We start from the raw sequence: 18,859 nt of genomic DNA on the forward strand, positions 1-18,859 counted from the left end.
TGTTGCTGAACTTTCTAGGACAAAGGGAAGTATAACTGAACTCTCTATGTATATGATAAAGTTTCACTGCAGACAAACCTGTAAGCCATACTGACTTCACCTGGTGATCAAATAAAGTAAAATAAATCTGAGCGGAACCCATTTTGCAACAGATTTGTAGAAAGTCAGTGCGCAAATTGTGACCCCCTTTGGTGAATCCAGTGTTAGCACATCTTGGTCCAGATCCCAGCAATATTGGGCAGATTTAGCAACACTTTTCACACACACATAAACAAGGGAAACATTTGAAACTATGTCTAAGCATAGTATTTGGTACTGGAAGGGGAGTACACATGACACACCCCAGCACTGTGGTACAGCAGTATGTGCACCATTAAAGCCTGCCAGCATGGCAGAACAGAGATAAAGCTGCATCTGTTAATAAATATGACACTGTTCTGCTCTCTCTCTCTTTCATGGAATATAGCAGAGCAGCTTTGGTTACTGGGTAGCGTTGTATAGCAAAATTGTAAATTCGGCCCATTATGTCGAGTCAGTGGTCAGAGTACATATTTAAAATGCACCAAATTCATGCAGATTTGATTCAGTAGAGTACAGCAGCATTTCACATTACTTTTACCTTTCATCTAGACATGAATACTTTTAAAAAGATGTTAATAGATAAGTGAGTGTTCATTTTATATGAAACCAATGAAATTGAATCTTATTGGAAAACTGAAACAAACACAGAAGTACATTAAGCAAAACTCTGTTTTTTTCTGGACTTGGTAATAGAATCACGAGACATATTTTTCTCCGAAGATTGAATCTGCAGAAGAAATTGTTCTTAGAATTGCACATAAAGTTGCACTATAAAAAGATCTCTAAAGAGTGCCCAATGCCTAGAGCAGAACATTTTGATTAGACTCGTATGTTTGGTTTGTTTGTTTATGTTGGCGAGCATAAGAGCCCCTTGAATTCAGTTAATCAAGGCGGAACATAGTGCACATAAACGAACTGACAACAACTCAGCTATTATTAATAGAGCAAACAAGTTTGTTCCTGGGAGAAAAATAGTTTTTGGTTATTTTTTACATCGGTTGGTTGCTTTTAAATCTAGTGTGGCCCGCCTTACTTGTAAATTCTGCCAATCATTCTTCCTAACCTAGACACCTTGATGTTTAAAATAAGTGACCTTCTTTCTAATGATTAACAACTTCCTTAGGAAAGCTTTAAATGAAAATATTTACATCAAAATGTATTTTTTTAAACTATGTTTATATATTACAATCTCGCAAGCTTTTGCTACCATCTCGATTATTGAGGTTCATGCTAACTTATACATATGTCACAATAATGAGTAGATGTGAGTTTTTCACCCCCCTCAGAGTTTTCCATGTTGTTTTTTCATTATTTCAATGTATCTTTTCACTGCTGCTATCAGGCAACTATATTTCCTTCCTCTGTTTTTCGGTGCTCGTTGCGATATAGCACCCAATTGAGTCCTTCAACCCTCTCTTTCTCTCTCTTTCTAATTTTCTATCTGTTGCTTTCTCACCTTCCCTCTCTCTATTGCCCCCCATCAGTCATTTGCAGCCCCCTGCCTAACCTCCCATGAATGTTTATTGGTCCCACTGACCCCAAGCACTGCTGTCTTGGTATCTCCCTTGTTTCCCTCCTGACTCTCTCTCACCAACTCCTCATTTCCACCACACAAATTATTCTTTGGCTCGCCACTTTGTAACTGATTCCATGCTGCCCTCTCTGACACTGAGCACTGCTGCTGCTCAACGTCTTTCTTGCTCCCCTACCCCTCCTCTTTCATTCTAACATCCCCCATCACTCATCGCATACTGGTATTGGCTTTGCCAATGCATGCAGAATTGCACCCGCATTGGCAAAGCAAACTAATGCAACATCCCATTTTTTAATGTTACTTCCTATATTTCCAAACTAACTACCATGTTGCATGTTGATGCAAAATGGTCGGTGTCAGACCTGGCATCCTTGGTGTGGTTTCACCCCTAATATTTTCCTCAGTCCGCCTGTTTTGGTGACTTCATTTTTGCTTACTCGTTAGTACCCAGTAAAGTGTCACTCCATGTGCCAATAGCCTGTTCATTAAATGCTACTAGTGGGTCTGCAGCACTGCTTGTACCACACATGTAAGTAGCAATTTAAATGTGACTCAGATATGCCATTACAGCCTGTCTGAGGAAATTTTAGACTGCTATTTCTGCCTGGCACCCCTATAGCAGGCCTTAAGCAGCTCACAGGTCAGGGTGCAATCTATATAAAATGTGGATATGAACTTCAACTTTTACATGTCCTGGTAGTGAAAAGCTCCTAAATTAATTTTTCGCTACTGCAAGACCTGCCTTTCCTAAAGGATAAGATTAAGTTATTTTTTTTACATTTAATAAGTGATAACCTGGAGGAGGAGCTTTGCGTGCATCCAAGATGGTCGCGTGAGCACAGGGCACCTCGGACCCTCGCCACTCCTCGCAATTTATCCTGTTGATATCCTGATTTCTTGGACTGACTTTCGAAGATGAACCTCGACTGAGTCCATAACTCTTTCCAGAATTGAAATCGGACTTGGGTAACCGAAATTACAGCACTTTGAACTTTTGAGGCCCACCTGGAGGCTGTGCCGGGGACTTGGCGACTTGTGGATCCGGGACGAAGTTGAACAACAACGGCAGTGGGGCCTCCTCGGTGGCCGTACCTCCACTTTCAGTTTAGTTTCCGGATCATGGTAGGGTCTGACTGAGAGACCGTTTTGCCCGGCTGGGGACCAATCCAGCTTCCTCATTTTAGCTCTTTTGGGTCAAATTGTGACTTTCTCTTAGCCGTACGAGCCAGCTCTTGTGGTCTGTGTGGTGCCCGGCCTGCCGGCGGCCATTTTCACCATGTCGTGCGGGCCCCTCCGGGGCGCATCTTCCAGCATGGCGGGCAGGGGTGATGCCGAGAAGCGGAAGACCAAGACTCCTCTTCATGGGGGACCGGTCCAGACAAACGTTATGGACCGGTACACTCAAGCCAAAGGATCCCCCGGGCTTTCCAGCCGTACCCCGGAGGACGCAAGAGAAGACCCTTCTGCTCCTGTTGACTTGTCCCTGCAGGACATTATGGGCCTCATCACCGGCATGAGGGAGACCATCGGCCAGCAATATGAGGCTCTGGCTCGTAAAATCGACACGGTCGCCATTGACGTCACTCTGATCAGGGCCGACCTGTCCAAAACTAACGAGAAAGTGAAGTCACTGGATTTGAAGACTTCCAGCCTCACGGCCGATGTGTTGGAACTCCAGACCGAACTTGGCAATTTGAAATCGGCCAATGACCTGACGTCCCATCGGCTGGAGGATTTTGAGAACAGGGCAAGACGCAACAACATTCGAGTCATAGGTGTTCCAGAAAATCCCGAGACTCACTCGGTTGACCTCCTGGTTGAAGATTTAATCCTCACCCATCTTGCCTCTTCCGTACTGAGCAAGTTCTTCACTGTGGAGCGTTCACATCGTGTCCCGGGCCGTTAGCCCAAGCCGGGCGCTCCTCCGAGGCCTATCACCGCTAAACTTTTTCATTTCAGAGACCGTGATGCGATCTTGCAGGCATCGAGAGTGCATGGCCCGGTGAAATTTGAAAACTTCTCTGTCAATTTTTTCCCGGACTTCACTCAACTTGTCCAGAGACAAAGGATGGGCTTTCAGGGGGTTAAGCGCCATCTTCGGGACTTGGGATTGAAGTACGCAATGCTTTTCCCTACCAGGCTTTGAGTGGAATATGAGGAACGGACCTTCTTTTTCGATCGACCGGACAATGTGAGTGACTGGTTGGAATACCTGCCTGGCCGAGGCGATCGGACGAAGCACCTTGGCGGTGCCGAGGGTGGTGAGGCTACACAGAAGTGACTTTTCGGTCCCTGACCTCCGAACATTGGACATCGCTCAGCTGGGTGCTATTTCTTTTGTATATTTTGCATTATGGTAGTCCACTTCTGGGTGGCGGGTGGGGACGGGCCTCTTTCCTCCTCCGGGGTCTTTTTGTAGAATGGGTTTGTTAGGGCGACAGGCACACTGCATTTTGGGGTGGCTTTTTAGTCTATTGCAGGGGGGCAGGGAGGGGGGAGTTGTAACGGGTTTTGGTTGGGGGGTGGGAGGGGGTGTTTGTGTTTGTGTTTTCCTTTCTCAAGGCAGCATATTGGTTCTTTCGCTTCAGGTGTACTGCTCTTCGTGGGGAGACTCATGCAACACTTTTGAGGATGGGGTAGTGGGTTGAGGTTCAAATCTTGGAACGTCAATGGATTGGGGGATCGTATAAAACGGGGTGTTGTACTGCAATATTTGCGCCGTTTGTCCCCTGATGTGGTACTCCTGCAAGAGAAGGCATTTGGTTGGCAATGTGTGTCATGCTATGAATAGGTGAGGTTACCGATTGGTTGCACACTCCGGGTTCACCACTGGTTCTAGAGGGGTTGGTATTCTGGTCCGGTCTTCCCTCCCTCTGGAGATTGATAATGTCATCCTTGACGAAAGAGGGCGTTACGCCGCCCTCACCAGTAGGTGGGAGGGTAAGACTCTTTCTTTAGTCACGATATATGTTCCCCCAGGCCTCCAGACCTCTACTTTCTCGGATGTTGGTCGGATGATGCTCGAGCTCCCTGATAGTCTTCTCCTTATGGGTGGGGACTTTAATTCTGTACTGTCCGGCGATTTTGACCACCACCCCCCTAGGGACCTTCCCGCTTCCCAATTATGGCTCGGTGGGTTCTTGGACACCTTTGGTCTGGTGGATTGCTGGAGGTTAATGCATCCGATGCAACGTCAATACACCTATCACTCCGGGGCTCATGGGAGTCTCTTCAGGCTAGATTACTCCCACTGTCCAGTCCTCCTACGTTGGGGAGGTAAGCCACTTGGCCCGGGGCATTTCGGATCACTCTCCTGTGTGGCTTATTTTCGATACGGGGCTGCACGCCACGGGGCGGGTCACCCCTATCAATCCTTGGCATCTGCGCAACCCCAAGACCTGTACCAGCCTCATAAAGTCGCTCGACCACTACTTCCTGGAGAATGAGGGGTCTGTTTTGTCCTCAGTGTCCCTGTGGGAAGACTTCAAAACTGTTATTCGCGGACAGGCCCTATCTTTAATAGCTGAGACCAAGAAAGCTAGGAATGGGGAGGTCGTGAGTCTGGAGGCCAAAATACTAGAGTTGGAGGCTGATCTAGACTTAGGTGTCACCCAGGATAGACTCCACACCTTTAGCTTGAAACAGTTTGATTATAAAGCCCTTGTTACGGATGCTGCCAAGACAATGTACAGGGAACAGCAAGGTAGACTGTATGATGTTGGTTATAAGGTGGGTAAATTGATTGCCTGGCTCGATAAGAAGGAGAGATCAAATCGTGTGGTCCCTGTGATTCAGAATTCTGACGGTGTGAATGTGACTGACCCTGGCGAGATTGTGGAATGTTTTGCTGACTATTTTCGTGCGGTCTACTCCCCGTTGTCCGACAGAGATGAGGATGACTCTCGTTTATTGCCGAGGGACATCGCGCTGCCCAGCCTCTCTGAAGAGGATCGGGAGTGTATGGAGGCGTCGTTGTCGGTCAACGAGATTGCGACTGCGATGCGATCCGTTCCCTCCGTTCTGGAAAAGCAATGGGCCCAAATGGCTTGCCTATTGAATTGTACAAGTTGCGCCTGGATAAAGTCGCACCTTATCTTCGTGATATGTTTATGGAGTTGTGTGATCTTGGCTCCCTCCCTTGTGACCAGCGTCTGGCTACTATAGTTGTAATTTCCAAGGAGGGCAAGCCTCGTGACCGTTGTGCCTCATACAGGCCTATCTCCATACTGAATGCTGAGCCGAAGATTCTCGCCAAGGTCCTTGCTAATCGTCTACTCACTGTCATTTGTGACCTGATCCATCCGGATCAATCTGGTTTCATCCTGCACCGGAACACTGCTCTTAATTTGCGGCGCTTACATGGCGTTCTTGCTAGGGCGGAGTTTCTGTCCGAGCCGGCCATCTTGGCTTCCTTGGACGCCACAATGGCCTTTGACACGATAGAATGGCCATATCTTTGGGCCACTCTGGAGAAGTTCGGTTTCGGTGCGGGATTTATCAGTTGGGTGAGACTTTTATATACGGATCCGCTGGCTCAGGTTGTTGTCAATGGTAGGGTGTCCCAGTTCTTTGCTCTTGGGAGGGGTACTAGGCAGGGGTGTCCGCTGTCCCCCCTGCTCTTTGCTCTTGCCCTAGAACCGCTTGCGGCCTGGCTCCGATGGGAACCATCGATAAAGGGCATTCAGTGGGCCCCCGATTTCGAAGACCGGGTTTCTCTTGTACCTCACTTCCCCTCGCAAATCCCTTAAAGTCCTATTTGACGTCCTCACTTCTTTCAGCAAAAACTCCGGTTTGATCATTAATTGGTCTAAATTGTGTGTGTATGTCATCTCCGGCGGCCTTCCCCCCTTGCCGAATAGGTTTCCCATTCAAATTTCACAAGCCGGTTTCAAGTACTTGGGGGCCTACGTATCGTTGGACCCGGCTGTCCGCTACGAACATAATCTCCTTCCTCCTCTCCGTCGATTGAAGTTGGACGTGGCTCGGTGGCGTAGACTGCCATTGTCGCCACTTGGTCAAGCGGCACTATTTAAAATTATGTCCCTGCCCCGATTCCTCTACGCACTTCAGAACTCTTTTGATATTATTCCGTCGACCTACTTTCGGGAGGTGGAGGATTTACAGAGGAGGCTTGTTTGGGACGGTCGCGCACGCATCGCTCCCGCAAAACTAACTCTCCCCTGGTATGACGGGGCCATCGCGCTCCCGGACATCAGGAGGTATTATTGGGCCTCCCAGTTGTCCGCCATCAACCATGCCACGTATGTACCCGGTCCAAATCCGGCTTTTGAGATGGATAAATATCTGTTGCCTGGTGGTGACTTCAACAGAGCACTTTACTCTCGGACGGCGAGGAGGAACCTAACGGGACCCACTAAGATTGCAGTGCATGTGTGGAAGGATGCCCATGTGGCCATGGGATGGAATGATCGACTGACGCAAGCGACCCCTTTGTTTGCTTCGGAAAGATTGGGATGCCTCTGAACAACAAAAGGTTTTGAGAACTGGGATACGATTGGTATTAGCAGAGTGGGTGATCTCTGGGTGAAAGGTGTGGTCAAATCCTTCGCGGTGCTTCAGAGTGAGTATGAGTTGAGTGAGAGGGAGGGAGTTTTTCAGATACGCACAGGTTCGTCACGCTTTGTTGTCGGTCTTTACGGCCGGTACCACTGTCCCTGAATCTTCCCCGCTCGAGGACCGTATACTTGATGGTCATCTGTCCGATAGTACGATTTCCTTGATTTATAAGAAATTAATAAACAATCGGGCGGATCTCCTTGTGCGTCTTAGGGAGGCCTGGACCGGAGACGGGTTGGAATTGGATGACGAGGACTGGCAGTCCGCACTATCCTCCCCAAAAGAGTTCGCCATTCCTGCCCGTCTCCATCTCGTCCAGCTCGAAATTCTTCACCGTGAGTATGTAACGGGTCCTCGTTTGGTTGCTATGGGTTGTTCCTCGGATGGGTTGTGTAGGCGTGGATGTGGAATGAGTGCCACCTTCCTTCATATCCTTTGGGAATGCCGTGAGCCGAATGACTGAAACGTTGCCCAGGCCCGGTGGGCGGCACTCGGGAACATGATTGCCAAAAGGGATATTGCGCAGCTTTGGGGTTACCAACGGCCTCCCACCATGTCAGTATGGAAGGAGAACATGGACTGGTGCTTGTTTAGAGAGAAGACGGTATACTTGGCTAGGGGCAAGCCTAGGGCGTGGAGTAGGATTTGGGGCCAGTGGAACACCTACCGAGGGAACATCTGTACGCCCCCCTTTGAAGACACTCCGGACATTTCTCTGTCCCCCTGACCCTGAGATTCCTAGAATATTGTACTCCTTTGCTGATTGTCCTGACTTCCCCACTGCCTCCCCCCCTGGTCATCTCTATTGTCCTCCTGATTCTCTATCCGGTATTGCAGGTCTCCCCCACCGGAGATCGACATCTTCTAAAATGTTTCTCGCCTTGAGTTTTGTTCTATTGTTTTTCTCTTTGTTCTTTTTCTAAAAAATGTAAAATATTTATATCCTGCCTACCTCCCGAGGTGCCGAAAATGTATCCTGTACTTCTGCTGGACCTCTGGGGATCAGTCGCTGCTTCTTGACGCCAAGTAATTGATCTACATACTCTAGCGGCCGGCCCCTGTGGTTGTAGGCCCGTATTTGAATGATGTTGTTTCTGCACAATATAGTTAAAAAAAAAAAAATAAGTGATAACCTTCAGTTGGGAACAGGCAAGAATGTTAAGTTTGGTCTCTAAAGAATTGTAATTTAAAACCCTCTTTAATGCTAAGTTGGATTTAAAGTCACAATTCTGAAAATGCCACTTTGAGAAAGTTGACACAACGAGATTATGGACCGAACGCTGAAACTTTTAAGACACTCACACCCCAGTCACAGATCAGGGTTGAATCCATCATCGTTCTTTAGCTCACTTCACCACCCTAGTTCAGACACAGCTATATGCAAATCAATCTTGATCCTGTGCCTCATGGGAACTGTCCAGCCTGAACTGCCAAGCCATGTCTTCCCTGGACAGGAAACAAGCATCCTGGTACCGGTTTTGGGCTACAAGCCCTCACCAGCCAGGCTAGCTTGAATCCAGTGGTAAAGTGAGCAAGAGACCCACGTCTGGGCATACCCAGGCATGGTAAGTAAACATGATGATGTTTACTTTTGAGAAAGTTGGCATTTGCAGGCCCCAAACATTTGGTGCTCGCAGCCTGTATCCTGGATCAAATGAGTAAGTATAGCTTACTAGGAGTATTATTGTTTTTTTATCGTTCTCAGTAATTTTCGTTCATACATTACTTTTATGTTACTATCATTTGTATATTTGCTATTATTTTTATGTCTCGCCCACGGAGCGCGCATGCGCTGCACAGGAGGAGACCTTTAGAAATCGATTTGTTTTTTTGCGCCAAAAACGTGCACGTGTTGCATTGCTTTCAATGGCTCGCTCCTGCAAGGAAAATGCTGTGTGTGCTCTTGGCCGCACTCCCCCCACCCCTCCCACTTGTTTAGGACTCGTGCCCTGGGTGTACATCTTCGCCACGGACCTGGCAATGAATAATTGTACCCATACGTGCGCAGGCAGAACCCAGAGAGTCCGCATCCCCCCGTTCCGGTCCACGGCCACCAAAGTCATCTGCGGCGTCCCGCAAGGATCCTCGCTCAGCCCCAACCTCTTCAACATGTACATGAGCCCCCTCGCAGCCATCACACGATAACACAACCTAAACATCATCTCCTACGTAGACGACACCCAGCTGATCCTCTCCCTCACCAAGGACCACCGCCAGAGCCAGCCTCCAGGAAGGAATGAAAGACGTCGCGGAATGGATGAGGCTCAGCCGGCTGAAACTGAACCCATACAAGACGGAAGTCCTCATCCTGGGAACATCCCCCTCCGCCTGGGACGACTCCTGGTGGCCCCCTGCCCTGAGCACCGCCCCCAAGCCAACGAACCATGCACGCAACCTGGGCTTCATCCTGGGCTTCTCCCTCACGATGACCAAACAAGTCAACGCCGTCTCGACATCCTGTTTCAACACCCTGCGCATGCTCTGAAAGATTTTCCGGTGGATCCCCACCGACACCAGGAAGACAGTCACCTAGGCCCTCGTCACCAGCCGACTGGACTATGGAAACACCCTCTACGCTGGCACCACTGCCAAACTACAGAAAAGACTCCAGTGCATACAGAACACCTCTGCACGACTCATCCTGGACATCCCCTGCCACAGCCACATCTCTCCCCAGCTGAGAGACCTGCACTGGCTCCCCGTCAACAAGAGGATCAAGTTCAGACTCCTCACCCACGCACACAAGGCTCTCCATGACATGGGACCCAAATACCTCAACAACCGCCTCACATTCTACACACCCACCCGCCAGCTCCGATCCACCAGCCTCGCCCTCGCCACCATCCCACGCATCTGCAGAACCACCGCCAGAGGAAGATCCTTCTCCTACCTGGCGGCCAAGACATGGAACTCCCTCCCCACCCACCTACGACTAACCCAGGACCATCTCTCTTTCAGGAAACAGCTCAAGTCCTGAGACAGCTCAAGAGCAATAGTGGACCCCCCCCCACCCACCAGCGCCTTGAGACCCTTACAGGTGAGTAGCCCGCTTTACAAATTCAGAGAGAAGTCGTTAAATGTGTTTATTTCCAGGTACTCCACTGTCTTGGTACATGAATGTTCTTGGATATTCTATACGTCAGCTGAGCAGCTTTTCAGCAAGGGGATGACTGCTTGCTTTCACCTACTTGGTAATATTATAGTGAAGACCGGATCTCTGGATGTATCACAGTTTCAAATGAGAAAGCATGGTTTATGAGCCCTCAGTCCCGAGAGGTGGATTGCATATTATAGGCCCGGTATTTTCTTAAGTAAACTTCCAATTCCACGAAATATACAACAAAAACAATGTTAAAAACACATTTTTAGACGTTCCCATTCTAATGTTCTTTATATTCGTGTCAGCTTTGATCATAAAAAACTTTTTATTCACCAACGCACCAAAGTGAAATCTAATTAGCTTCCACTAGGTGGCGGACTCGTGTTAGCGATACACGCTTGAATGATTTATTTTTACTTCCTCGTTCGGAATTGAGATGGCATTCATAAACACGGACAGCGCTTAAGAACATATGGTACCCGCACAGGTATGAATCGCTCATAACATCGGAGACTAACTATGCAACAAAAGCGATAACTATCTCTGCCAAGGAGTCACTAACGTCTCTACTATAAATTATTTTCATTCAGCAGACGCATGCATTATCTCTTCAAGCTGAATCCACTAGAACACTCGAGTATGCAAAAGGTGCTGGCTTAGGGGTCGATTCTGATTTGGGAAAACACGCTCCGAATAGCCGTTAGGAGCGTTTTTCCCGTACGAATCATACCCTGCAACGTCCCCCGTACGTACGATTCGTACCAGGAGCAGGACTCTACGAATCGTACGAAGACCGTACGACTCGAATCTGCACACGGATCTCCATCGGAACCGCTGTACTGACATCTGTACGGTTAGCGGCTACTTTTTCCGACACGGCAAGTACGATTCGTGTCGGGTACGCACCGTATGACCCTTTTTCTACGGGAGCCGAAAACAGCCGTAAAAGCAGAGTTCACCCCAAAACAGGTACGGAGTGCCCCCCCCGGGTACGGTGCGTACACTCCATGATCGCAGGGGTACGGTGCGTACCCCTGCGATTACGGGGTGTACGTACTGTACTCCGCAATCTCGGGGTACACGCACCTTACCCCATGTTCGCTGGGTGTACGGTGCCTACACCATGCAATCGCGGGGTAGAGTGCATACACCCCATGACCGCAGGGGTACGCACCGTACCCCTACTATCATGGGGTGTAAGCACCGTATCATGTATAAGTGATTGTGTGCTTTTCCGTACTAATCACCCTTACCTGACGTGGACGGTACAAATCGCGTCCTCATACCCCGGTACGGATCGTACTCGTCGGGTCATACAGCATGTGTACGAATCGTACGGTTCACTGTTTCAGCCTTGCAATACGTACGGATCGCGATGATTCTGGCAGATTGACGGAATACGGATCGTACTACGCGAATCAGACGGACGGGTACGAATCATACGGCGATGGCTCCGGATGAAAATCGGACGGACGTTTTTTTTACCGAATCGGAATCGACCCCACAGTGTCAAGATTATGTCAACAATCAGTATTTGTGCAACTTTCCGCCCTTACATCATCTCTTAAAGTACTGGTAGCGCACATACTGCTAGGCTACACCCCATAAGCAAGACTGCAAAATAAATCTCTTGCTTCTGTGAGTTTTTCGGCCCACATTTAAATCAGAGTCTTATCTAATTAGCACATACATCAATGTTATTTTCACTGAGCCTCCAATTTTCTGACATTGTAGCCAACAGATAGTTGCACGTGTGTCAATGCAGTCTTGATGGTGTTGTCTGTCTGCTACTGTATGACACACTGCAGATTGATCAATTGGGAACCCACCTTGTCCAGTGACATTGTCCCTAATACAAGCAGGAACAGGCACTGGCAGAGCCAATAGGTCTGGAATTGGTGGCCAGCCTTTTGGCAATTATTGTTTTTTATTTTCATTCATTATGTAAAGCTTTTTTTTTCAAGAAGGTGCAAGGCCCTTATCAATTAAAAACAAGAATTTGCAATGCAATAGGTCTCACATTTATGCATGTTTAAGTTATTGGCTTTGTAATGACAATGCCTTTCATTTACAATTCCAATAGCTAAAACTCACGTAAATGCGAGACCTATTGCATTGCAAATGCTTGTTTTAATATGGTTTGTAATTGTGATTTTTCATTTCTTATATAATTGTTATTAGTAATATATAGCATTGTAGCTGTTTGTTCGGTTTGTAGGGGGAGAGGGTGAAAAGTGAATTAAGTCAAAAGTATAGATTGATTAATCATTTACAATTATTATGTGTTTGGTATTAATTATGTAAGTTATATATTGCTGATTTATTTTATTTATATTTTAGGTACTGTTGCAAGGTTTGTTGGTGTACAGGGTAGGAAGTAATTTGAGTAATAATTAATTACAAATTTCATTTATCTCTAATTCTTTAATTGACTACTAATCATGTAAATTGTGAAATATGTACATAACTCAGTTACATATTAGGTGCCAGTTCTTAGGTTTTTACGGACTTAGGGTGGGTGGGTTATTAAGTAATACCTAGTTAACAACTAAATGTTAAATATTAATTTAATTGATGAATAATTATGTAAATTGTGTAATATTTATATATTTTAGTTATCCTTTAGATGCAGCCACCTGGGTTTGTAGTAGTTTAGGGTGGGAAGTTAAGTTCAAAATAATAAACAATTAAATATGAATTCATTATTAATTATGTATCTGTTTATGAAGTATGCAAACTGCGATATACTTATTTATTTTTGTTTTATTTTGGGTGTAGACTACTAAGTGTTTAGGGGTACAGAGTAGGAAGTTAATTAAATAATTATTAATATATATTTTTACTAAATAGTAAGTAATGATTAAAAGCATTTTAAAATAGTAATGTATTATTATTAAAATAGTTAATAATGTTTATTTAATTGATTATTGATTATGTAATTTGTTTAATAGTTGTTTTCCTTTTAATATATATACTTTTTTTAATGCTAATAATGTTTATATAGACAAATATTTTTTCAAAATGTGTAAAATTGTTTAAAGAAGTAAAATGTGTGAACTGAGGTACTTTCCCTACTGTTACTTAGACTGCGCTGGGAATAGTAAATGTAACCACTGTGACAGCCAATCCGTTTCCTACTGTTGCACAGACAGGAGTGGGAATACTAAAAGTTATCACACCGAAGTCCAAAACTTTCCCTACTATTCTGCTGTTTGGAGTAGAAATAATAAATTAAGGGGCGTATTATCAAGGACCGGTGTTAAAATTATCGCCGTTTTATCGGCAGGAAACTGCCGATAAAAAGGCGATAATGGGCTTGATAATACGCCCTTGTTAATTCCCATAGAAGCGCATGTTAACACCAGAACATGGGCTTCTATGGGAATTAACAAGGGGGATTTATCAAGACTATTATCGCCGTTTTATCAGCAGTTTCCTGCCGATAAAGCAGCGATAATTTTAACAACGGTCCTTGATAATATGCCCCCAAATCCCTTCGAAGTCCAAAACTTTCCCTATTGTTGCACAGATTGGAGTGAGAATAATACATTTTAACCCTCCGAAGTCCAACACTTCCCTACTATTGCTCTGTTTGGAGTCTAAATCGGTAATTTGACTCCTTTGGAATCAATCACTTTCCCTACTGTTTTGCTGTTTGAAGTGGAAATAGCAAAAGTGACTCCACCAAAATCGAACACTTTCCCTACTTTTGCTTAGACTGTAGTGGGTATAGTAAATTTAACCCCTCTGAACACGTTCCCTGCTGGTACATAGACTTGAGTGGAAATAATATATTTGACCCCTTTTTAAGTCCAACACATTCCCTACTATTGTGCTGATTGGAGTAGAACTAATAAAACTAACTCCTCTGAAGTCCAGCACTTTCCCTACTGTTGTGCTGTGTGGAGTGGGAATAGTAAATCTATCCTGTCCTAAGTCTAACACTTTCACTACTGTTTCTCTGTTTGAAGAGGGAATACTACATGTAACCCCTACGAAGTCCAACAGTTTCTCTATTTTTGCTTAAACTGGAGTGGGAATAGTATATCTAATTTTCCCAGACGCTGACAGCCACGACGTAGCGCTGGCCACAACGTACGTGTTGACGATGAGGAGCGGCGGTGAAGTGAGGAGCTCGGGGAGGAGCGGCGGCTCAGGTAAGGTTCTGGGACACGGGACAGGAGGGAGCCGGAGCGGGAGGTTGGCCCGGAACAACTGCGGTAAGCTCAGGGTCTGGGGGCAGCATTTCAGGCTTGCGTGCACTCCCGCCCCGGCCCTCGCCCGCCACGACATTGTCCGGGACAGACAATGTCGGGGCGGGAGTGCACACAAGCCTGACATGCTGTCCCCAGCCCCCTTCTGCCCCGTGCAACGCTGGGGTGGGCTGCTAGTTACATATAAGTCACCCCGGGGCAGGGTCCAGTGTACTTAAAAGGTAGGACATGTACTTTAGATTTTTACATATCCTTGCAGTGAAATACTGTTAAATTTGTATTTCACTGCTGCAAGGCCTATCTCTCCCACAGTGTAACATTGAAGTTGCATTATAACTTTTCAGAAGTGTAACTTTAAACTGGGAAAAAAATTGGAAAAGTAAGTTTTGGTGTCTCTGGACTCACAATGTACAAAACGCATCTTTTAGTGAAGTTCAGTTTTTAAATTGCTGGTCTGAAAATGCCACTTTTGGAAAGATGACATTTTCTTACTTAAACCCTTCTCCCGGTCTCTAGAGTACAAGTCTGGGCTGGGTGACAGCTGGCTTCCTGCATTAGCTCCAGGCAGGCACAAACAAAGGAAGGACAGGTATGCCTGAGTAGTCATCTGTATGTTGATGGGTCTGCCTGAGGAAGATGTGTGGGAGGGGCTAAAGATTCTACCTGAAAGGGTTAGGTCCTGTCCTCACATAAAGGGCTGCATGTCCCCCTGTTGTGATTCTGGAGCCAGTGCAGACAAGGGCAAGGTCTGCTGCACTACAAAGGCCTTTCTTTGAAGTCTTCCTACTTCAAAGGCTAAAATGGGACTGGACCACTGACACCATGTACTCAGCACATTTTTGGGACCTGAGGAGACCCTGCCTGGAAGTGGAGCTGTGCTACAGGAGGAACTGCAACTGTGCTAACTGCTTTTTTTGTTGGCCTACTGGCTGCTGATTGCTGTGCTGTAGGAGGGACTGTCACTTAGCTACTTGCTTTACTGTGTTGGGCTGCTGCCTGCTGCCTCTTGCCTGGGAATTCAGCAGGACTGAATCTTATCTCTACAACCTCTAGAAGAAGCTTAAGTAACATCAATGGGCTTATTGGCTTGCCCCCATTCATGCAGACTCAGAGCCATCAAAGACGTCATTATCATCTACACGGCTATCAGACTCTGCCATCTGTGAATCCGACAGCTGAGCACAGCAGAGATTGGCACTTGACACTCCCAAAGGTAGTGACTCCTACCCGGCCTATCAGCGGAGCATGGTGCTCCGAGTATCAAGACCAGCACTTGCCCCAATCTACAGTTGAATTCTGTTCTCGGGGCACTGTGAATCCCAGAAGCCACACTTCATTCCGAGTAGTGGCGGAGCTCAAATGAAGAACAAGGGAGCTGCTCACGCTACCCACATTCCTTTCCCTAAGTGTTGCAGAGGCAACACCTATGCCAGTGGAGTCCGGATCAAGTGCAGCGCATCACACCCAAGACCCAGCTTCCTTTCCCCACACGTTGCCAGGGCAAATATTGATGCTGAGTGAAAATCAACACAGGTCCCTGAACCTGAGACTGGTGATCTTGTCAGCAAAAGATACTGTGTGCACCAGAGACCGATGATGTTCCTATAGCCGACCTGAGTGCTATTGCGAATGGTGAAATCCCTTAATTTCAGCAGTTCTGAGATACCTGATGAGTTCATCAGTTCTGGTGCCTACTGGATTCGGTGGCACATGGGAACTTTGAGGTGACATATCTACCAATCCCCTCCTGAGGTCTGTGCTAGTGAAACCTACTAATTACGTTTGGTTTACACTGTGATTATTGTTCTACTTTTGTAAAGTGCATATCTTGAGATTCCCGAATAGGATTTTTGTCGTTTTGGTAATCTTTTAAAGAGTAAAGAAAATATTATTTTCACACTCTGTTACTGTATTATGGTGAAATGTGTTGCACAAATACTTCACACATTGCCTCTTTAGTATGGCCTGACATTTCTGTGCCAAGTTAAACGAGGGTGAGCACAGGTAAGTCTTTAGTGTGTTCTTCACTGGCCCTAACTTGTGTGGGTGCTTCCTGCTTGATCTGGGTGTATACCTCAGCTAACGAGGAACTCAATTTCTAACATTGGAGATCAGTGGTGAGAATTAGGACTTGATCTTTGTGTGTTGCATATAGGGATTAGTGTACACTACTTCCATATGTAAGACCAATATGTATATATATTTATTTCTCTTTGACAACTTTTTGAGTTTTTGAAGCGGAAATGTCTCTATCTGGAGAGCCAGCGGCACCAGCAGTAGTGGAGTTTGAGCAGGAAAAATTACAAATCTACACAGTAACCCAGCTCAAAGGTTTCTGCAAGGATTGTAAGTGTTCTTTTAAAGGTCTTACTAAAGGGGAGTAGCTGCAAAAGGAACAGAGGGCCTGGCTAGCAGCTAAGGATACAGCTTTGCACCCAGAGGAGGGGAATTATGTTGTGGATCATAAGGAGAAGGATCTGGATTTGCTGTAAAATACAAGACTGCCTTTGGGGCCATCCTGAATGGAGAGAGAGCTCCCTCCAGAGCAGGCAGCAGTGTTTCCTTTAAAGCAAAAAGAAAAAATAATGTATGGAATGCTGAACACGGCAAACATTCACCCACATTCACAGTTCTGGGTTTAATCCATAGTTTGTTTGCTCACCACGCCACCCCAGTTAGGACCCAGACATATGAAAATCAGTCTTGACCCTAGACCCCCTGGGAACACTTCATCCCAAACTGCATGGTCAGATCCTCCCTAGACATATACAAGCAACCTGCACCCTAAGTGGGAAGGGTATGCACTGACATGGGTCCCTTGCTTGCTGTGCCACTGGAGTCCAGATAGCCTGGTTGATGAGGGGTGATACCCTGGAACTGGTCTTAGGATGCTTCTGGTCCAGGGAGGACATGACTTGGCACTTCGGGCTGGACAGGTCTCATGAGGAGCAGGGTCAAGACTGATTTGCATATGGTTGTGTCCAAGACTCCATACTGAGGTGGCATGATGAGCAAACGAGTAATGGATTTAACCTAGGTCTGTTGACTGTGGGTGAATTTTAATTTGTTTAGCATTCTGTCCATCATTTGTTTGTGCAGCATTGTTTGCCCCAAGTGGGATAGTTATGTCCAGACCTTGGAGCAAGCTTGTGGAAGCATATCCCAATTGAAGGGAGGGGTTCCTTAATGGCCTTAGAGGGCAGCAACAGGAAGAGGTATCTCACCATAAATGAGGCCGTTTCCAGGAAATATGGTTTGACCCAAGAGTAATATAGGCAGAAGATTAGGGACAATGTTAAACTGTCCTCACAGACCTGGGTGGATTATGTGGATGATTTGTGCATGGCAATGGATGGTTGGGTGAAGGGCATTGATGTGAAAGATTATCAAGGGCGGTACAATTTGTTCGCAAAAGAATACGAGACAGATTCACAAAAGTACTCTGAGACAAAATCCTAACTTTATGACTTTTGGTATTCACAAAAGGCATTTAGGAGCAGTATCAGGGGCGGATCCTCCATTAGGGCAGTGGAGCGCTGCCCCACTGCTTCTCGCAGTGCAACAAACAGAAAATAAAATGGTATTTTAAATACCATTTTATTTTCTGCTTCTCGCGCTGAGAGAAAGCAGAAGGCAGGGGTTTGCCTGGTTGGGGGCGGGTGGGAGGATATGCCTGATTGGGGGCGGTAGGTCGGGGAGCAGTTGCTTGCTCAACTCTGAGTACCCTGACTGTTTCGTCAGCCTTCTGGGGCCAACCAAAGTAGTCATGCACAATCTACATTATTGCTATGTGGGTTGCATGCAGCCTACATAGAGAAAATGGCCTCCCCTCCAGTGCCTGGCTGGGCGCTGTCCGGGACTCCACCCCAATCTCACAGCTGCGATTGCAGCATTGTGATTGGCTCACAGGAGGGGAGGGAGCATGCCTGTTCCTAACTTTACTACTCCTAAATGCCTTTTGTGAATACCAGAAGTCATAAAGTTAGGATTTTGTTTCAGTTTAGGAGTAGTAAAGTTAGGAATCCTAACGTTACTACTCCTAAATGCCTTTTGTGAATACCGAAAGTCGTAAAGTTAGGATTTTGTCTCAGATTACTTTTGTAAATCGGGCCCTACATCTTTAGTATTCGTTTTACAGAGCTTCACCTGCACTTGATTGGGAGTAAACTCTCTGACCCCATTGAGCTTGCTAAGGAGGGGGATCACTGGTCAAGCACCAGGGTAAATTTTTTCATAAGCTACCAATGGTTTCCCGGCCCCACTAGACAGGGAAAAGAAAACGACACAGAGTGTCTGCATTATCGGTTAAACAACCAGGTTTTTAGATGTTTACGAAAACAAACTGCTGAGACT

General features: G+C 46.4%; 1 protein-coding gene across 1 annotated transcript in view; it reads left to right on the top strand.

The window, feature by feature from the left end:
• LOC147750671 (uncharacterized) overlaps positions 1–18,859 on the top strand; it is a 77,952-nt gene that overhangs the window by 15,398 nt on the left and 43,695 nt on the right. The window contains exon 4 of the mRNA XM_086930178.1: positions 3,105–3,236. Within this exon, the coding sequence (XP_086786304.1) occupies positions 3,105–3,236 (132 nt within the window). The remainder of the gene's footprint in view (positions 1–3,104; positions 3,237–18,859) is intronic.

The sequence above is a fragment of the Lissotriton vulgaris genome, chromosome 1_1 (assembly GCF_964263255.1).
Source record: "Lissotriton vulgaris chromosome 1_1, aLisVul1.2, whole genome shotgun sequence".
NCBI classification, from domain to species: domain Eukaryota; kingdom Metazoa; phylum Chordata; class Amphibia; order Caudata; family Salamandridae; genus Lissotriton; species Lissotriton vulgaris.